General features: G+C 35.1%; 1 protein-coding gene across 1 annotated transcript in view; it reads right to left on the reverse strand.

Annotated features, from left to right (window-relative positions):
• The window catches only part of LOC140437001 (chymotrypsinogen B-like), an 81089-nt gene that overhangs the window by 20351 nt on the left and 38703 nt on the right, over positions 1 to 22035 (reverse strand). Inside the window, exons 3-4 of the mRNA XM_072526214.1 lie at positions 16443 to 16684; positions 4103 to 4197 (exon numbers count right to left, since the gene is read on the reverse strand). Coding sequence (XP_072382315.1) covers positions 4103 to 4197; positions 16443 to 16684 — 337 coding nt within the window. The remainder of the gene's footprint in view (positions 1 to 4102; positions 4198 to 16442; positions 16685 to 22035) is intronic.

Genomic DNA, 22035 nt, shown 5'->3' on the forward strand with positions numbered 1-22035 from the left:
AAGAAATGTCCATATTGTGGCAATTCTCATTTAATTTATCGATGTAAAACCTTTAAAGATCTATCCATATCTTCACGATTGGATGAAATAAGGAAATTAAAATGATGTCAAAATTGTTTACGTACTAATCATGATGCAAAGGATTGCACCGCACAAGCTCATCAAAAAACAAATTTAGGCAAATACTTTTAGCTACAACTATTGTATTGGCAAAAGATATTAACGAAGATTGGTTACAGTGTAGAGCTTTTTTAGATAGCGGCGCTCAATCGGACTTCGTCAGTCAACATTTATTCGATAAATTGCGTCTAAAATCAGAAAAAAATAAACATACCAATGGGTGTTGGCACAACTATTTATATTAATAATGATCTTTTCTGACGGATATTCTCAAGTTAAAGTTGATTTCATGTAATCGAATGAACTATCTTATAAGTAAAGTCGTCCCAGGAACGCAACTCAACAATATTGGCAATATCATTTTTAAGTCGTCTACTTTAAAATGTATAATGTATGTCTGAATTGTCAATATAGATGAGTCAGATAAAATTAAATTATTAGAAGAATTTTTCACTAAGTAACAAAAAACAAAATTTGTTTAATTTACTAATGTTTGTATTTTGAGAACGATTTCCGAAGTGGAAATTGAAACGTTAATAAACGAATTTTAACCTTTAATTGTAGCTTATTCCCATTTAAATAGTAATTAATTCTTTTTATCTTTACTTCCACTTCTTTATCCCACCAATATAGTTTATCTACTCTCCGTACCTATGGCCCTAAAGCTTCTAGCGTTGCATCTTTCATGCAGTTTTTTATATGTTCGTATTCATCCGTCGTTGATCTGTGTGATTCCTGTAGTTTTTGTGTTAGTCTCCAGGAGTAAAGTAACTGTGTGCTCTCATTATCTAGATTGTCTAAGACGTACGTAGTTCTTTCTATTTTTTCTCTGTGTTCTTTGTTGATGTCTGTGTGGTTCTTGTCTACGAATGGTGTATGTGTTTTTCGTATTATCAGGTAGTGGTCCGAACCGCACTCTGCTCCTCTATTCACCTTTACGTCCTGTACTCTGAACTTAGTTTGTTGTCTTGTTATGAAATAATCTATTATCGATTTAAGACCTCTTGTGTGCTGATACTAGGTGTATTTATGTATGTTTTTGTTAGCGAAAAAAAGTCTATCTCCGTTGTTGTTAACAGTTTATTCTCCATGCATGCCTACCACTTTACTTTGTACTTGTTTTCCTACTCTGGCATTAATATCTCCTCCGCATATAATCTCATGGCTGTTAGGAATTTCGTTCAGGATTTTTCTAAAGTCTTCTTCAAAAGCTTCATTTTTTTGTACTGAGTAGTCATCATTTACGGCATATACCCCCAGAATTGTTATTTGTGTTCCTCTTAGGAGAATCGTCACTTTATTAAAACGTTCGTTGTATGATTCCCAAGATTTAATACATTTTTCGAATTTCTTGTGTACAAATATTGATATCCCTGCTCTGGCTCTTTGATCCTTTCCCACTCCTGAGAAGAAATGTAAATAGTCCTTTAATTTTCCGCTTCCATTTTCTTTTTTCTTGGTCTCAGAGAGAATGGCTATATCTAGTTTTCGATTTACGAATTCCTGTATAATTTCTTGCTGCTTGTTCCGGATTCCTTGTATATTCCAGATTCCGTAATTCATGGTTCATTTTCGTTGCTGTTTTCGTCTACTGTAATTTCCGTCCGGTAACCGAGGCTCATTGGGTTTTTCAGCACTGTAGAATTTTCACAAGTGTAAGGTCGCTGGCCTTACGACTTAACCCCCTTCCTTGGAGGACCGAATTTTCTGTTGGGGTTCATTTCCCTAGCCGATATGTTCCAGTTTTTAGGCACCAGAAACTCGCCTTTTACCCTCTCTCGTCTACTACATAACGCATCCCCATTGTACGGCATGCACCCAATGGTTACGCGACATGGTATGTCTTCGTGGACGTGAGAGTAGGACTTGCTGGCAGAGCTGAGTTTTATTCCTAAAACCTCCAACTCATTCGTTGGAAAACATTGGGCATTTCTTAGAGTTTTATTACGACAAAAGCATCGGCAGCTTCATGTCGCCTCCAAGACCACTTACCAGCTTTTAATTACACCTGGGATTAATATTTACAATAATAACTCAATCTAAAATATTCATACAAACCTTGTGGCAATTGCATATTGACTGGGACAAGAAATTGCCGTCAGATTTAGTGGAATGATGGAAGAAGATTTACGATTTAATAACTTAAATTCGTATCAAACATTGTTATACCACGATATGCTATTCTGCCCAATCATAATTATATCGAACTGAATGTTTTCTCAGACGCTTCATTAAAAACTTATCTATTTGTATTAAATCCTTTGCAAATAATGAAACAAAAGTTTTTTTGTTATGTTCGAAAACTCAAACAGCTCCAATAAAAATAATAATACTACCAAGACTAGAGCTTTGTGGTGTCGTCTTTAGAGTTAAAATATACACCAAGGTTTCAAATTCGCTATCAATGTATGTAGACCAATCCTATTTTTGGACTGATAGCACAATAATTGTTTTAGCATGGATTACTTTACCAGCCAATACTTTAAAAACTTTTGTTGCTAATCGTATATCAGTTATACAACAATACATTGAATTAAATCAGTAGCGATATGTTCCAACACAAGACAATCCTGCAGATCTACTATCTCGCGGTGTCAAGTCACTTAATATTATTGATTGACAACACTTTATGGTCGAAGGGCTCATCTTGGTTAGGAAAAAATGAAGATCGTTGGCCACGATTAAATAATCCTATTAGAGAAATTTCCGAAAGTAAGTTGACTCAGGTAGTATTACTAAATAATATTCAACCCAGTGAACTTTTTTCACGATTCTCCTCATTATCTAAGTTGCAGCGCATAACTTGAAGGATATTTTGTTTTATGGCTAATTATCGCACAACTAAAACTATTGGAAATAAGGAAGATTTATTGACTTCTGAATTAAATATTGCTAATATATATTTGCGACGCATAGCGTAATAGGAAAGTTTCGCTTCTAAATTACATTCCATAAAAAATCATGGTTCAGTTGCTAAAAAATCTAAATTAATATCTTTTCCCCAATAATAGCTCCCGATGGCTTATTAAGAATTGGGGGACGATTAGAAAATAGCGATTTGGAATATGATAAAAAGAATTAAAATTTATTTGATCCTAATCATAAACTTAAACATTTGATCATGATGCATGAACATTAACGTCAGTTACAAGTTGGGGTTCACATACTTTTAGACTCACTTAGAGAAACCTATTGGATTTTAAGAGGTATACATTCGCAGCGCAATTCAACCCGCACTTAGCTTAAGTTAATTATTTGTATCGCACTGTTGTTTAATGATTAACTGAGAATTAAAATTAAATGTTCGTAATTTAGAAGTTCTTAATAGCTAATCAAAAGTTCGTATGAAAATAATAAATGTTCCTTGATTGAATGTTAACTCAGTAGTTAACCTTAACTGCAGGAGAAGAAATAGTCGACGGAGATTCGCTCAGATAGTTGAAGATAAAATTTTTATGATAACTTACGATAAGTCTTGATGACTGCTGCACTCTTCACTGAAGCTAAATACTTTACTTGTATTAAACACTGAAGTTAATTAACTTAAAGGTAGTTTATACTAATCTTTAATCTAATATGGTATTAGATTAAGAACTAAAACATTTAAGTGTATACACACTTAAAAAAAAAATTCACTGAGACGACAAGATAACACAGAGACGGTAATGAAATGTTACAACTTCATCCGGCTAGATTGAGGATCTCAGTTGCCAAATTAAATCCCTTAGCGATGAACTGCAGAAATACAAATACCCTTCAAGAATAATATAATTCAACTTAAATTCGACACAAATGAGATAGGTAGATGACATCAAAAAATCAGCCGGAACAAATTGGAAGTATGTTACTCAGAGAGATCGATAAAAGGAGTTGGGAGAGGCCTGTTTTAAAAAATCGACGATAGAAGGCTAAAAGAAGAAGAATTTAACTATAAATAAAATTTATATTAGGGTTTTTTTATTGTTCTGCTTAATATTCCTACCTGATCTTGTATGCTGTCCATGAGTAATCAATTCAATTTGAGTTGCTATAGTTACTCCACATCTTGGTACGTTAATATTTAACAGAATGGTTGGCCTAAAAATAAAAAAGCATATTAAATGTATTGCGGTAGTATCATCTAATATTGCAAAAAAGAATATTCATATAATTACAGATGGAAATTACCGTATTCTATTTTATTAATTATTGCTCTTATGTAAACCTAGACTAGAGTGGATATACAATTAAAATAGATCGACTTATTTAATAGCCACAAGAATCTTAAAGACTTAAAGCTTGAACACACATGGCATGCATCCTTTCGGTCATTGGCCCTGCCCGGAAAGAAAGTACATAGATATAATAGTACATACACATACATGTATAGTTCTATATTTTATATTGGTTAACAGTATGTGTACATGCAGATGCAACCGTGGTTTAGTTATTGTGGCTATCTGTTTGGATGACGAAGATCTAATTACAAAAGAATCATTGATAGAGAGCGATAAATGTAATTATGGATATGGGTACATTATCCTTGAAAAAAAAAAGAATATTGAAGAGAGTATTTTACACTTTCGATCATCTCTTGGATGACGAGACTAAATTGTTATAATACTTTAGAATGCCGATGTACACGTTTAAGGAGTTGGAACTTAAATTTAAAGAAAATTGTACAGGAAAGACACAACTTTGAGAAGAGCTATCTCTATCTATCACTTTCAGACACCATTTGGCAGTATCATTAACGTAAGACAGTATTATTATTATTTTGTAATACTGTATTAGATAATATACTTGCTAGGTTAGACTTCATATTTTTAATATTTTGCTATTGTGTCAGCTTAGGCACAAAGCAGAGGTTTTTGTGATCGTTTCACTGCCTGTATCTAAAATAAGTAAAATTGTATTTTATAAATTAAATTTTTTTTATTTTATAAGTAAACTGCAAGTAAACTCAGCTTACTTCAAGCACCAGCAAGAAGCGTTACTACCTGACTTGTCATATATATCGTACATATATATATATATATATATATATATATATATATATATATATATATATATATATATATATATATGTAAGGAATCTCGATTTGAGCACCTTCTGTTTTTTATTTAAATAACCAATACTTTTGTTTCTGCCGTTAAAAAATAAACATAGTTTCTTGAAACTGACCAACTAATTGTTTGGTTTTCATTCAAATAACAAATAGATGACGTCATGGTGACGTCATCACAGTTGCTATTATTTATTCAAAACAAAAACAAAATTTTTTAATTTGATCTTAGTTTTTAATTTTATCTCATATAATCTCCCTTTTCTCTCTAATAAGTCGCATTTTTTAAATATTGAGTGTGGGTCTGTTTCATATATATATATATATATATATATATATATATATATATATATATATATATATATATATATATATATATATATATATATATATATAAATAAAGTTTTATCTTGAGGTTGCAGTCATTAATAGGGCAGGAAAGTGAAACTCTTTGTTCTTTATCAAGCTTTCGCAAAATTTATTTGCTTCTTCAGGATATGCTAAAATATGGTATCAGTAAATACAATGAAATTAGAATTAAATAGCATTGTATAAAACTAGTATAAAAACTTCCAACATGAGGTTAATCCATTAAATTTTCAAATTTACAAAACATTAAAACTTAACTTATTAAAATTATATAGTTATATAAGTACAATATTTCAATTTTATTTAATTTTGTACAAATTCATTATGAATTTAAAAAGTCATCCAGAACATTCGCGATGTATCGGGTGAGAGAAAGAACGACAGGTCACGTAGGCGAATTAGAGGTGGGACCACGCCAGAATGTTCTCGAACATAGTAACATTTGTATATATATAAGTAACGATGATTGAGTTAGTTAGTTGATAAGAGAGTACCGAACTGTAAACTTATAAATAAATATATTTATATAAATTCGAACCGCTCGTTTTATTTAATCTCGCTACAGTTGGTGTCGGGTGTGAGATTTTAAAAATAAATTCAGCAGTGATTTTTAAAAAAGACTTTTGAACTTTTGAAAAGTATTGTTCGTCGGAAACAGCCGCGTAACTCGGTAGTGATAAAAAAAATCATTTTAAAAGTACGTGTGTGACCAAAGATGCTGCTAGTAGAACTTTCAGTAAAACAGTTGCGCGAGCAACTAGAAGAACGCGATAAAGACAGCAGCGGGTCCAAGAAGATACTCCAAGAACGACTGAAGACTGTTCTCAACAAGAATGGAGAAGACCCAGAGACATTCCAGTTCCAGTCAGCAGAAGAAGCAGTTTTAATGAAAATAAAAAATGTCTCGCAAATGATAAAAGAATTTTCTATAAAAAATGATAATAAATTTGAAAACATCTCTCAAATGATAGAAGAATCTTCTAAAAAAAATGATGATAAATTCGAGACTGTTTCCAAAAGATTCGATGAAACGTCTTAAATGATTGAAGAATCTTCTCGAAAGAATGATTAAAGATTCAATGAAACGTCTCAAATTATTAAAGAAATTGCTAGACAAAAGGACGAGAAATTTGAAAATGTGTCTAGAAGATTGGAAGAGACTTGTCAAATAATTAAAGACGTTTGTATTCAGAACAATGAGAAATTTGAAGAAGTCTCTGGAACATTCGATAAAGTAGAAGAGAAGATCAAACAGTTAGAGAGCATGATAACCTATACAAAAGTTCTACCACCAGTTAATTCAGCAGCCTTAGATCCGGTAGTGAAAGAAGAACCACCTAAAGACGAAACTACACATCATATGCGATTCAAATTGCCACCATTTGATGGAAAGTCTTCTTGGTCCATATACCTTAGACAATTTAAAGCTATTGCGACAGCCAATTATTGGACAGAACAAGAAAAAGCTGTTTCCTTAACTGCTGCTTTACGAGGTGATGCTGCGGATATCCTAAAATCGATTCCTAAGGGTCAAGAAAAATGTTACCAGACCTTGTTCACTCGACTAGACAAACGTTACGGAGATGCCCATCTACAACAAGTCTACAAGGCGCAACTAAGAAGTAGAATTCAACGAGCAAGTAAAAATTTGCAAGAGTTTGAAGCAGAACTTGGTCGTATAGTGCGGTAAGCTTATCCAGAGGCACCAGACAACATGTTGGAAGAAATTGCTGTAGATATCTTCGTCAATGGGTTAAAAGACAATGAATTACAGAAAGCGTTACGACTATCAAGATCGAAAGTTCTAGATGAAGCGCTCGCTATTGCCTTGGAACATGAAACAGCTAGTCAAACTTCACGGACACATCGAGTAAGAACCATTGTAGAAGGCGACGAACCAAACGATGAACGTCTGGAAGAAATGGTACGAAAAGTAATTCGTAACACGATGCCGAAGAGACGCGAGCCCAGATGTTGGAATTGTGGTGACGTAGGTCACATTCGCCGTAATTGCAAGAAGATGATACAACAGTCGGAAAACTAGAACGGGTCGACACCAAGGTGCAACTGCCGACCTCGAGAAACACAGCACCCATAGTAACTGTGAACATTACGTCCTCCGGTGGAATTCATAGCTTGTACATCGAGGGTCGTATCAATAATAAATGTAGATCGTTTTTGGTAGATACAGGTACAACGAGAACTATTGCACGGCCAGAAGTAGTACGAGGCTAGTAATCTTAAATTATCGCCTGCAACAGTAAAGCTTAGAACAGCAACTGGTGAGATAATTAATACATATGGCGAGACTAATATGTCAGTATCCATTAGCCAGACCACAGTGAAACATAGAATATTAACTGCAAATATCTCCGACGAGTTCATGTTGGGAAAGGATTTACTAAGGAAAGTTGGGGCTGTATTGAATGTCAAAGATGGAGTTCTCGAGATCAGTGGTGAAGAGTTGCCATTTCATGAAGACAAAGAAGATGTTATCAGCTTAATAACTACTTGTGACGTAACAATACTCGGTATAAGTGAGAAACTTTTGATGACCAGACTTGATGGTTACTGCCGAGAGGGAAGTTTAAGGATGGTCGAAAGTGTGAATAATTCCGAGTTCCTAACGGCAAAAGCTTTGGTGAGAATTCGAGATGTCGTTCCTGTAAGAGCTATGAATTTAAAGGGAACTGCTATTAAGTTAAGTAAAAGAACTTTGATCGGACAGTGTGTTCCCGTGGCTTCGATTTGTTCCATGAATACTAATGAGAAACCGTCGAAATCTAAGTATGCAAAGGAGCTTGTTGAGACGATGATTAAAACGTGCCAAGATCTTGATGAGGAACGAACTAAAAAAGTGAAGTCTATGCTGATAGAATTTCAAGATGTTTTTGTCATGGATAAGAAGGATAATGGCAAAACAAGCAAAGTAAAGCATAAAATTAATAGACGCTCAGCCAATCAGACAACAACCTAGACGACTTGAACCAATTGAACCATCAAACAGTCCATGGACATCACCAGTAGTGCTAGTAAAGAAGAAAGATGGTGCAACACGTTTTTGTATTGACTACCGACAGCTTAATGCGGTAACCAAAAAAGATAGTTATCCTTTGCCCAGAATAGACGATACTTTGGATACACTTTCTGGCTCTCGTTGGTTCTCCACACTCGATCTGAAAAGTGGATATTGGCAAGTAGACATGGAGCCAGCCGATCGTGAAAAAACTGCATTCTCGATAGGATCAGGGCTTTGGCAGTTCACAGTTATGCCCTTTGGTTTATGTAATGCCCCGGCCACATTTGAAAGATTAATGGAGGCAGTTTTAAAAGGTCTAACATGAAAAATATGCCTGGTTTATTTGGATGATGTAATTGTAGTTGGAAGATCCTTCGATGAACATGCCAATAATCTAACAGAAGTCTTTCAACGATTGCGGGCAGCGAATTTTAAGTTGAGTCCGAAGAAATGTCACTTGTTTCGACGAGAAGTGAAGTACTTGGGACATATTGTAGCAAGTAATGGTGTAACAGCTGATCCTGAAAAACTTGCAGCAATTAAGGATTGGCCAGTACCAAGAGATAAACACGAAATTAGAAGTGTTCTTGGCCTATGTACATATTACCGACGTTTTGTCAAAGGATTTGCCAATATCTCCAAGCCATTAACAAAGTTGACAGAAGAAGGCAAAGAATTAGATATTAAGCGAAGAGTGTCAAAGAGCTTTCGAACACTTACAAATGGCTCTGATCGGCGCATCGATTTTAAGCTACCCTAGACAGGCAGGAAACTTTGTGTTGGACACCGATGCAAGCAACAGTGCAATAGGAGCTGTTCTTTCCCAAATTCAAGATGGACAGGAGAAAGTCATCGCTTACTTTAGCAAAGTCTTGTCGAAATCAGAAAGAAACTATTGCGTTACCAGAAGAGAATTGCTAGGCGTAGTGAAGGCTTGTGAGCATTTCCATAAATACTTGTATGGCAGAAAGTTTCTTCTTCGCACGGATCACGCTGCCCTAAAATGGCTCCTACAATTCCGTAATCCATAGGGCCAGATGGCAAGATGGTTAGAGCGATTACAAGAATATGATTACGAGATCGAACACAGGGCTGGAAGAGTTCGTTTAAATGCTGATGCCCTTTCGAGACGGCCGTGCAGTGCAAATTTTAACCACTGTCTTAAATTAGAACGACTTTGCCCCGTGAGACGAACCACCGTCATTAATGATCAATGGCAACCTCAACAGCTACAAGACGCTCAAGCAGATGATCCATGTATAAAAAGTGTATTGGATTGGATGCGTCTAAGTGAAAGACCTTCTTGGCAAGACATTAGTGCATGTTGTCCCGAAGTAAAGTGTTACTGGAGCCAATGGAATTGCCTAGTGCTAAAAGATGATCTTCTGTATAGAACCTATGAAAACGATGATGGTACAGAATCTAAGTTTCAGTTGATTGTACCTAAAAGTAAAGTGTCAGAAGTACTGCGTCAATTGCATGACGGTGCATCAGGTGGACACTTTGGTATCACGAAGACTCTGCAAAAGTTTCGAGAACGGTTCTATTGGGTGAACTGTAAAGATGATGTAAGAAGATGGTGCCGGAAATGTGAACTGTGTGCAACCAGTAATGGTCCAGTTGGTAAAAAAAAGGCACCCATAAGACAGTACAATGTTGGTAGTCCTATGGAAAGAGTAGCAATCGACATTGCAGGTCCACTTCCAGAGACAAATGATGGAAATAAATATATCCTGGTAGCCATCGATTATTTTACAAAATGGACTGAGGCCTATGCGATACCAAATCAAGAAGCGCTACCGTTGCAGAGATACTTGTTAAAGAATTCTTTAGCCGATTTGGTGTTCCCTTGGAGATCCACTCTGACCAAGGGCGAAATTTCGAGTCAACCCTTTTCCAAAACGTTTGTACTGTCCAAAGTTGTATCAGAACATCAAAGAGATTGGGACCAGCACATTCATTTATTCCTAACGGCCTACCGCTCGGCCGTGAATGAAACTACAGGCCAGACTCCAGCCTGCCTGATGTTAGGTGGTGAAGTTCGTTTGCCCTGCGACCTAGAGTTTGGCTGCAGACCTTCCGAAGAACATGTTGCAAGCGAAGATTATGTCGACCGCCTGAAGTTAAGAATGAACAACATTCATGAACTTGCCCGACAACACACCCAGTTAGCCAGTGACATAATAAAAGATCAATATTATTCTCGATGCAAGAATGAAAGCTATGAAGTAGGTGATCTTGTTTGGCTTTATAATCCACAACGTCGTCGAGGCTTGTCGCCAAAACTGCAAAGACAATGGGAGGGTCCGTATGAAATTAAAAAGAGAATAAATGACGTAATATACCGAATTAAGAAATTGCCGAAAGGTAAAACAAAAGTAGTTCACATAAATCGTCTTGCACCTTATGCTGGCTCAAATAAAACAGAAGAAGTCCGAACCCTTCAACATGAGATCAAAGACGATCGGCGACCAAGCTTTAATGAATTTATGTGAAATTACGTAGACAGAAAGAGTGCTAGATTCGGCGTGACCACAGAAGTTCAGCAGGATCTTTTTAGTGTTCCGCATAACGTCTCTCTAGCCCACTGTGTTGCCCAAGATCTTGAGATGACTAAAGGAATCTTATCCGTATTTTATAAGAAATTCGGTCGTTTGGACGAGTTAAAAAACCAGCAGCTAAAAGTTGGAAGAGTACTGAGATTAGAAGATGGTTCTCGATCTTTGCTGTATATGGTGACCAGGAAGTCGTATACAGACAGGGCAACCTACGAGGATATATGGCGTGCTTTAACTAATTTGAAGAAAATCGTCTGCAATTACAACATTAAGAATTTGGCCTTACCTAAGATAGGCCATGCACTAGATAATCTGGACTGGAAGATTATCAGAAGCATGCTTGAAGTGATCTTCCGAGAAACCGGCGTAAGAATTACTGTGTGTTGCATTACTCCGAAGAGATCGTGTCCTTCGAATACAGTGGACTGTTATTTCTTTTTAAGGGGTTTCTGCAGAGCTTGAGAGTCCTTTAGATTCCGCCATCCTGGGCCTACATATAGAGTTCCTGATCGGGACGCTCAGATTTAAGAGGGGAGCGGTGTTACGAACATGCTTTCGGCATAGTTCATATAACGGTTGCAACTCTAAAAAGGAATCAAGAACATTCGCGATGTATCGAGTGAGAGAAAGAACGACAGGTCACGTAGGCGAATTAGAGGTGGGACCAAGCCAGAATGTTCTCGAACATAGTAACATTTGTATATATATATATATATATATATATATATATATATATATATATATATATATATATAAGTAACGATGATTGTGTTAGTCAGTTGATAAGAGAGTACCGAACTGTAAACTTATAAATAAATATATTTATATAAATTCGAACCGCTCGTTTTATTTAATCTCGCTACAATATTGTGGTTAATATTTATGCTGAAAAAACCAAAATTCTTTTTCAGCGTGTACTAAACTCTATTTTTATTTAAACAAAAAAAATTTGCCAATATTAATACTGGGTGTTCAAAATTTTGTATTATATTTTTATTTTTATATATTTTTTAAATATATCTACAAACATATATATCTATATAAAACTAAAACTTATTCATACTTCCCACACATACACCTTCCCAAACCCACCGAGGTAGGTTGTCCTGTTGCGGTACAACCAGCTCCGGCTTTCCTCTGGCCCTTGGTCTTTGGAGCCAGGTCTCGACTATTTCGCGGTATCCCCCGTCAGGCAATGGGAGATTTCCGTGTATTTACATTTAAGTGGTAGGTTAGCCCATTTGGCTTTATCACTACTGGTCAAAGCAATTGTTCGGCGATCTACTAATGGTTGTGTGTGCCGATACTTGCTTTCCCTTTTCTGCACCAAGTGCAGTCGAGAGCGAGCAAGCATCGAATCCTTTCATCCGTCGTCTAATACCCAGTCATTCGTCCAGTCATGTCCTTAAACTACCTTACTTGTTAATCTAATTTTTTTGGTGCTTGCATTCAAGAGCGTCGTGCGACGTGCTTCCGGCTCTCTCCTGCATGCGGTTTTTGTTTTATTTTTTTTTTTTGGTGGTTGGTACCCTTTTGTGTTAATTTTTCTATCTACGTCTTAATCTATGGACAGGTATCATCACTATCTGACTCGCTATCTGATTCATCTGAATCTAAAAATTTTTTTTCAGTATGCTCAATACATTTCCGCCATTGTTCCTCATTGACTTGGTTTAGTGCATCTTGCCAGAGTTGTAATAAGCTGGCTTCGTCGGTGGTCTTACATGCATGTTTATCATAGTAGTTTTTAGTGATGCCCCACACCAATTCAATTGGATTGTACTGGCAGTGATATGGTGGTAGTCTTAGGACCTCATGACCATATTTTAGTGACATTTGGTCAACAACAAATTTTTTCTCAGTAATGTGTTTTTTGCACTTATTTAATAATTCAGCTTTTAAAACTAGATGTTCGTGTTCTATATTTTTCTCCGACAGCCACTTTCTTAAGTCTTCTTTTTTCCAGCTGCTTGTGGGAAACTTTTCCTCCTCTCTGGTGTGATACGAAGCATTGTCTAAGACTATTAATGACGGATTTTCCTGATTTTTTAATAATTTTTCCTCAAACCAATGCTCAAAAATATCGGCGTCCATATTTCCGTGGTAATCAACAGTTTTTTTTTGTCGAAGAAAATATAAGACTAGCATTGGGTATAAACCCTTCCGTATTTCCTGCATGCAATATAATATATCTTTTGCCATTACTCGCAGTAGTACTCGAATAGTATTTGGTAGAATCATCTTGCCATGATGATTTGGTATTATTTCCTTTCGCAAAAATCCATGTTTCGTCAAGAAACACAAATTGTCTGCCAAATTCGGAATTCTTATTTTTTAAATAGTTTTTTATAAATTTCCACCTTTTTCCAACAACATTGGACAGCTCGCACAACACTTTACGATTATTGGTTTTTTTGTATCTAAAACCCATAGCTGTTAATACTTTTGATAAACTGGTCAAACCCATATTACAAAGTTCTCCGTACTTTATTTTTTGAATAAGTGTCTTTCTTGTAACATGTTCTTTTGCTTTGTACATGTCATAAATGATATTTCTGATTGAGATTTTAATACCTTGTGGCAAGTCGAGGGTTTTCGGAAGCAAACGAATCCTTTTATTTTCCTTACTTAATTCCTCCTCACTCATTTTGCGAACTCTTTACAAGGTCCGTTATGAAATTCCACAAGCTGCACTTGTCCTTTTTTGAACTGCCAGTACTGATGTAATTGGTCCCATGTAGATTTTTTCCAAAGTAAAATAATTTTCCACTTTCAACACAATTCGACGCTCACTCGGAGATAAAAACTTATATTTAGGTGTTCTATCGTTTTCTTGTACGTTATCCCTTGTCACTATTGAATAATAATTGAATACTAATATATATGTGAAAGGTGGAAACAATATTTCCAAGAGATGCTAAATGATATAATGACTACTGAAGAAAATTGTAATGTTCCTAAATCTCAAATAGTAATAGAAGAAATACCAAAGACCACAAGAGAAGAAATTAAAGAAATAATAAAAGAAATAAAAAATCAAAAAAGTCCCGAGGAGAGCCGCATTGTGACAGAGAACTTAAAATACGGAGGATAGGCTTTGATAAACCAACTTAGTAAGCTAATACTATAGGTGTGGAATGCCGAAGAGTTGACTCAAGAATGGAACAAGTCCATTATAATTCCTATATACAAAACGGGAGATAGCACTGAATGCGCAGACTATAGAGGAATATCCTTGTTAGAGATAATATACAATGTGCTCGCCATACTAATTAGAAAACGATTAGAAATATATGTAGAGAAGAATCTAGGAGAACACCAGGGAGGATTTCGCAAGGGAAGATCAACAATAGATTAAATTTTTATGCTAAAATAAATCCTGATCAATTGCTTTGAATACAACATTTTAGTACTTTTCATTGATTACAAAGCCGCCTAAGATACAATAGACAGAAACAAATTAATAGAAAAGCTGGAAGAATTCCAAGTGCCAGAAAATATACTAAGAGTGGTAAAAATGACAATTAGACAAACCACTTGTGCTGTGAAATGCAACGGTACAGTCTTAGAAGAATTCGAAGTGAAAAAAGGTGTTCGCCAAGGAGATCCGTTGTCTACCTTGCTATTCAATATAGTTCTAGAAAAAATTTTAAGGGTTAGTGGGATAAATAGGTCCGGCACTATTTTATACAAAGAGCACCAAAGCTTAGCATACGCTGATGATGTGGTTCTCATTGCAAGAAGTGGAAAAGAACTGGGCAAGTATAGCAAAAAGACTGATTCGGGAAAGCTCTGAAAGGGGACTGAAAGTTAATATTAATAAATCCAAGTACATGGAAATGCCGAGCAAAAAAAGAATTAACACCAGGGGCTCCTTTAAATTGGAGATGGAGGATATATCAGTTGTAGAATTCGAGAAGGTGGATGAATATATGTACTTAGGTAAAGTTTGTTTAGCAGAAAATGGTTGACTTCAATTAGTGCGATCGTAAATATTATTAAATTTATCTGACTTGGCCCATTGTTAAGACCTTGTACCTCAGGTAAACCATTGTTACCTGAAACCAGGCCTTTTATACTATTAATGGTTAACTCAGGATGTTTATAGTCGATACTAATTGAAGTCAACCATTTACTGCTAAACAAACTTTACTGTTATTGGTCAGACATGTAAGGAAGAAACTGAAATTAACCTGAGACTGACCAAGAATAACATGTGTGCTAGAGCTGGAAAAATAATTAATGCCAAAGATATATCTCGTAATACAAAAATAAGAGTATACAAAACTCTAATTAGACCCACAATGCTATACGCTGCCAGAGAGAAATATAATATAATAAAAATATAATATACTGGTCCGAATTTTCTCATTTTCTCTAATGCTAACAAATCATAATTATTTTAAAATAAAAGTATCCACTACACGCTATAATTAAAATATACCCTGGCCAAGGCCACGCTGTGGTTGCGCGAGGGTTGCGAGGGAGCGTGGGTATCGCGAGGCGGCGGGCCTTGTGACGTCAGAGGTCAAAGTGGGGTGAAGTGCATACTTATCTACTCAATTAAAATTCCTTAAAAGTTGCAGAAGAATCTCATAATGCCAATATACTAATTTTATAGTAGTACTAAATTGAAACTTTGGCCCATTCTATAAAACAAACCAACAGGATTTTGTTTTTGTCGTCTCCTGTAAAATTTCAGTTTTTAAACTTGTGTCAATATACTTCCGGAAAAGTGATATGAAAATAGCAAAAGAAACTTTTCCTTATATTGCAATATGTTATACATAATAATAGAAACAAAACAGTAAAAAATAAATAAAAAGATATTGTTCCGCCTCATTATAATTTAGTTCATATTATTTTTCGATTTTATTTTATTTAGATTCATAGTTGTAATTTTTAAAGTTTTGGGTAAATTATATTTCCAGAAACCTATAAAAAAATTAAAACATATATTAGTTTTACATATTTCTGGGGAAATTTGTCTATTATAATCTCTCCCTTTAGAAAGTATGTACCCGACAAATCCGTCGACTATTGCTGTCGCAGCTGCTGCGTCTGTAGATGGTTCTGATAAGGACAATATGACTGACTTTGTAATTTAAGTTTTTATCCAAGGTAAAATTATATAGTTCTTAGTAACTCCTTCCCCTCTACTAGGGGTGCTGTTAGGCATTTTGTAATATATTTTTAGTAGTATCAAACGAAACTCTATAAACGTGACTGGTGTGTGAAATTAGCAGCTTGTGCATCAGTACAGTTTGCAACGAAAACACTTGTTTTAAATTAACTAAAAACTTAATCATCTAAGAGTAATTTGCATCTTACTTCTTAAAATCATCGGAAGCAATCACTACTGTAGTACTAACTTTTTCTTCTTCGTAATGAGGACATATTTCTCTACCGTTAAACTTAATTTTCACTAATCGTGGAGGTTCTAAGTCATAGTAGAGATCGTAGCGTACGTAAATTTCTGCCTTGAACGTTTGGCCGGCCTTTATTTCATGGTTGTTATTCCTTATAGTAAATTGTGTGTTGTCGTCATCCGATGTTACTGCACCTAGCCAATTCTACAACAAAAAATCCAATATAATTGCTTATATTTAAAAATTAAGCATAATTAACCATTAATAGATAAAAAGATGAAAGAAATAGACAGAAAACGAACAAATCAGAATATAAAGAAAAAGTGGAAAATGACCATTTCCTGCTAAGGATAGATGAATGCTACTTCATGATCAAATGAAAAAACAGCTAGTAAATGAAGAACAGGATCTTATTTTTGTCTTTTTTAATGTAGATCGTCTTCTTAATATTTTCGCGGATATGAGAAGCTTAAAAGCAAAACGCGTTAAATCCAGTTTTAGTCGAAAATGAGATATTGAGCTTAACTAGTTCCTCAAAGACTATTCTATGGGCATAACACTTTGCATTAATTAACGAATTAATTTTAATACATTTCAATTAACTACAGTAGAACTCCAATTATTCGGACTCCAATTATCCGGATCGCCAATTTTCCGGATCAGATTGAGAAAAAAAATATGTATGCAGGAACCGCGCGCAGTAGTTGATCCTTCTTATAACTACTAATACACTGTAGTGTAGCGATCGCAACGGGCTATAGGGAGGAGGAGCCATGACCCACGCTCGAGGCACCTGCTACATAGTCAGTCGTTCAGTGCTTCTTCAACCTGCAGTATAGTAAATTGATGTGTTGACTTGTCCGTGTTCTTTAGTGTTTTGATTATTGTGTTCAGTGAACTACGATGAAACGTGTGGTATTATCGTTGGCCGATAAAATTAAAATTATCGAACAGTTGGACAAAGGTGTGTCGGGTAAACATTTAGCCGAGGTGTACAAAGTGGGAACGTCAACAGTATCTGACATTAAAAAAAATAAATTCTTTATTGTAAACCTTGTATCCGTCCTCGAGAATTAAGACGGATGTTCATCGAGAAAGAGTATGAAAACAGCTGAAAATAAAGAACTGGAAGAAGTGGTGTTCAAGTGGTTCTTGCAGCAGCGAACATTGGGGAACCCTCTTTCAGGCCATATTATTTGTGAAAAAGCTATGCTTTTAGTCGAGAAAATGGACAGTGTGGGTTCATTTAAAGCGAGTAATGGGTGGCTACGAAATTTTAAAGCCAGGCACGGAATCCGATCGGTTGGACTTAAGTGGAGAGAAGCTTTCAGCTGACCCTAAAGCTGCTGAAAACTTCATTGAATTTTTTAAAGTTGAATCAGATTCTTATGACCCTGAGTTTGTATACAATGCTGATGAAACGGGCCTAAACTGGAAAGCCTTGCGAAAAACTACATTGGCTTCCAAAAAAGAATCAAGTGCTCCTGGTCACAAAGTAAGCAAAGAGCACGTGACTACCCTTAATTGTGCTAACGCAACCGAAAATCATAGATTTACCTGCTCATGATAGGAAAATCCAAAAATCCCAGGGCGTTCAAGAATGTAAAAAAACTTCCCGTGGTCTATAAAAACCAAAAAAAGGCTTGGATAACTGCTACTTTATTTACAGATTGGTTTCATGAAGTGTTCATACCTGAAGTCAAAAAACATCAAAAGACATTGGGAAAAGAAGACAGCAAGGTGCTGTTACTTCTTGATAATGCATCCACCCACCCCCCTGAAAAGCTGTTAGAAAGAGAAGATGGAAGATTTCGAGCAATGTTTTTAAATAGAAAAATATAGAGAAAAATAAAACAAGCAACCGATATTCGGCAAACCGCATCTTTAAAGCTATCCAAGCTATTCACAAGAAAAGGGCTAAAGCTTTTGTTGAAATAGGAAAAAAGTAGAAGAAAAGGTAGGTCCTACGCTTTTACTCGATTGTCAGAAAAATTTGCCCATTTAAAAAAATAACCTTTTGAATTAAAAAAATTAAACCAAAATGACAACTAAAAGTACAAAACAAAACTAAATCTATGCACTTTATTCGCATACGTAAAGATCGCCGAATTGTTCCAAAAATTCCCCTATTGTTTCTAAATTGATTGTAGATATTTTTAATTCGTCTCCAAAAGCTGATCGCATATTTATAGCTGAATAAACCATTGTTTTTACGTATCTCCATACACAAAAATCGCAAGGATTTTAATCAGGAGACAATGGTGGCCAAGCAACTGAACCGCCTCTTCCGATTCATAGCTCACGGTAATTATCATCTAAAAATATAAAAAATCCCACAATATTTAAATTATATTGTTCCCAAGCTATTTTCTTGTGGCATCTTAATGTAATTTACTATTTTTGTTGAAAATAAGCAACAATTTTACTTATAAAATTACTTTAATAAAATTCATTTTATTTGAGGTTTTGATTTTCACTTCATAAACCATTCTCAAAATACAATACCATTGTTAAATTAAACATATTTGGTTTTTGTTGCTTGGTAAAAATTTATTCTCTCGGGCAATCCTGTAACTCCTAGAGAGCGTGACAAATTAAAGCTAAAACACCCCTTATGAAATGTCGAATATCCAAAACGAATTACCCCAGGTGAGTAGAGATAATGTCTCAGAATCCCGCACTGAAACTTCAGACCGTCCCGTGGATTCTGGAGGGGACAGATTTTCGATTAGAAATAACAGAAGCAGACATATAAAATATCAACAAAAACATGTGGACATGTGTAAGGAAATAAAATAAAATAAAGAACAGTGATAGGACTGGCAGAATTACGACGAAAAGAAGAGCAATTTATCGAACTAAAAAGTGGCCACCAACTATTCTACAAAGGAGATAAAAATCAAGCAGTATGCGGTGTAGATTTCAAACAAGCCTACGACTCAATTAATAGGAAAAAGTTATATCAAATATTGCAGAGCTTTAATATCCCCCAAAAACACATCCAACTGGTAAAAACAACAATGGATTCGTGAATAGCAACTGTCAGAGTCCAAAATGAGCTCACTGAAAACTTTACGATAGCCCAAGGATTAAAGCAAGGAGACGGGCTGGCACCGACACTATTCAACCTGACCTTGGAATATGTGATAAGGCAGCTGAATATAAGAAGAGTAATCTCCTACCAAATAAATCAATACAGATTACCGCCTATGCCGATGATATCAGCATCATGTCTCGCAGAATAGAAGAGGCGGCAGACATATATTCACAATTAAAATCAAAGACAAAAGAGATCGGACTATAAATAAATATTCAAAAGACAAAAAAGTTAACACAGGCAAGAGCTAGGGGAAACAGACGCAAAGTTGAATTAGAGGACGATATTGAAACGGTAGAAAGTTTCACATATTTAGGAGTTACATTAAACACGGATGGAACAGAAGAACCAGAAATCCAAAGAAGAGTAGTGAAGGGAAACAAAGCTTATTTTTTACTCGATCATGTGTTTCGCTCCAACAACACACACTGGAGATCGAAAATCAGGGTCTACAAAACTATTATCAGACCAATAGTATGTTATGGATGCGAGACATGGGTGATGACAGAAGAGGCAAAAAGAAAACTGGAAGTCTTCGAAAGAAAAGTTCTAAGAAAGATACTTGGACCTATTAACGAAAACGGAATATGGAGATGAACATAAGTATAATGAGTAGAACATAAGATGAACATGAGTATAACAATGAACTCTACCAACTGTTCAAAGAGACACCGATCTTAGAATTCGTTAAACTTCAGAGACTTCGCTGAGCTGGTCATGTAGTAAGAATGGAGACAGAAAGATTGCCAAAAAGAGCCCTTGACTGGGCGCAAGACCAAAAGAAGGCCACGGAAAAGATGGGAGGATGAAGTGGCAGCGGACGCGCAAAATTTGCTAGACGTGAGAACCTGGAGAAGATCGGCGCGGGACCGACAAGGTTGGAGGCACAGTTTGGAGGAGGCCAAGGCCCGATTTGGGCTGTAGCGCCATTGGAGAGAGAGAGAGAGATGCGGTATAGGCTTACTTATTAATAAAAGCGTGACACCCAACATCACACAGTATAAGGCTATATCGAAAAGAGTAATATCAATAGACATTCAGATTAACCAACGTTATACATGTAAAATTATTTAGACCTATGATCCGACATCAGATCACGAAGATCAGAAATAAGTTAACCAGAATGAAATTTTAATTGAACCCTATAAATTAGGAGAAAGAAATAATAGGGGAGAAATATTAGTAAACTATGCAAAAGAAAACAACCAGTATATAACCAATATGTTCTTTAAAAACCCAGAAAGGAGAAGACGGACCTGGCAAAGCTCAAATGGAACAGCAAACAATGAAATAGACTATATAATTTATTTATTTATTTATTAGCAATAGTACAGTGTAAATACAAATACTAGACAATAAATCACATTTCAGTAATAAAATAGTAATAAAAAATTAACAATAATTTAGTTTCTTTTACACCTCCTTAACACTAAATCCTACTGCTAACCGTTTTGACACACAATGATATCTAGGATATTGTGAGTGTGTCATTTTCCATATCATTTACAATTAACTAATGAGGTTTTTATCAATCACTTAACAAAAAATAATAAAAACAATATAAATTAAACATACAATTTTTCTAATAAAATTAAACTAAAAGTCATTTTTTGTTTTAAATAATTCCCTATTTTATGTTGTCTCTAATCCATTTAAAGATTTCTTTTTTTACTTTATGGTAAGGTTTTGCCCTAATATTCTGTGGTAACTTATTAAATAATTTTGGTCCTACAGTATATATATATATGGTTCTGACATAGTGTATGTTTATGACTGCTCCCTTTTACGTTATTTAGGGTTACATTTCTTGTATTTATACCATGTTCTATGTTTACTTTATAATATGTATTTTTAACATAAATCTAATTACACACTTATTATACAGTTGATCAATATTTAATATTTCACTTTCTCTATATAATAAGTTAGTTGCATACCTTCTATTTTTGAACAGCATAATTTTTATGACCCATTTTTGTGCTATTCTGAGTTTTGAAAGAATTGTTGTACCCGCATTTCCCCAAACTACTATGCCATAACCAATTACCGATTCTATAAACGCATAATATACCTGCTTAAGTACTTTAAAATTTAGTATGTTTCTTAGTTCGTAGAATTTAAAAATAAGCTTTCTAACTTTATTAGTTACATAATTTATATGTTCTTTCCAATGAAAAGTTTCATCAATGATATCTAGGATATCCCAAGTACTATAAAAATGGTGTCCTTTCAACTACTTTATTACAACTATCGTTATTATCTAATTTACAGCCCACTTTATGTAATTTAATGTTTTGAAAATCTGGCAATGAACGAGTAGACATCGAGAAAGTGATAATCTTAGTTTTCTTAACATTTAGTGAGAGTAAGCTATCTTCTAACCACCCATTAATTTTTTGAAAAGCCAATTCAGCATTTCTTTTTACCGCGTCCCAATCATCTCCACTAATTACAGCCA

The sequence above is a fragment of the Diabrotica undecimpunctata genome, chromosome 3 (assembly GCF_040954645.1).
Source record: "Diabrotica undecimpunctata isolate CICGRU chromosome 3, icDiaUnde3, whole genome shotgun sequence".
Lineage (NCBI taxonomy): Eukaryota > Metazoa > Arthropoda > Insecta > Coleoptera > Chrysomelidae > Diabrotica > Diabrotica undecimpunctata.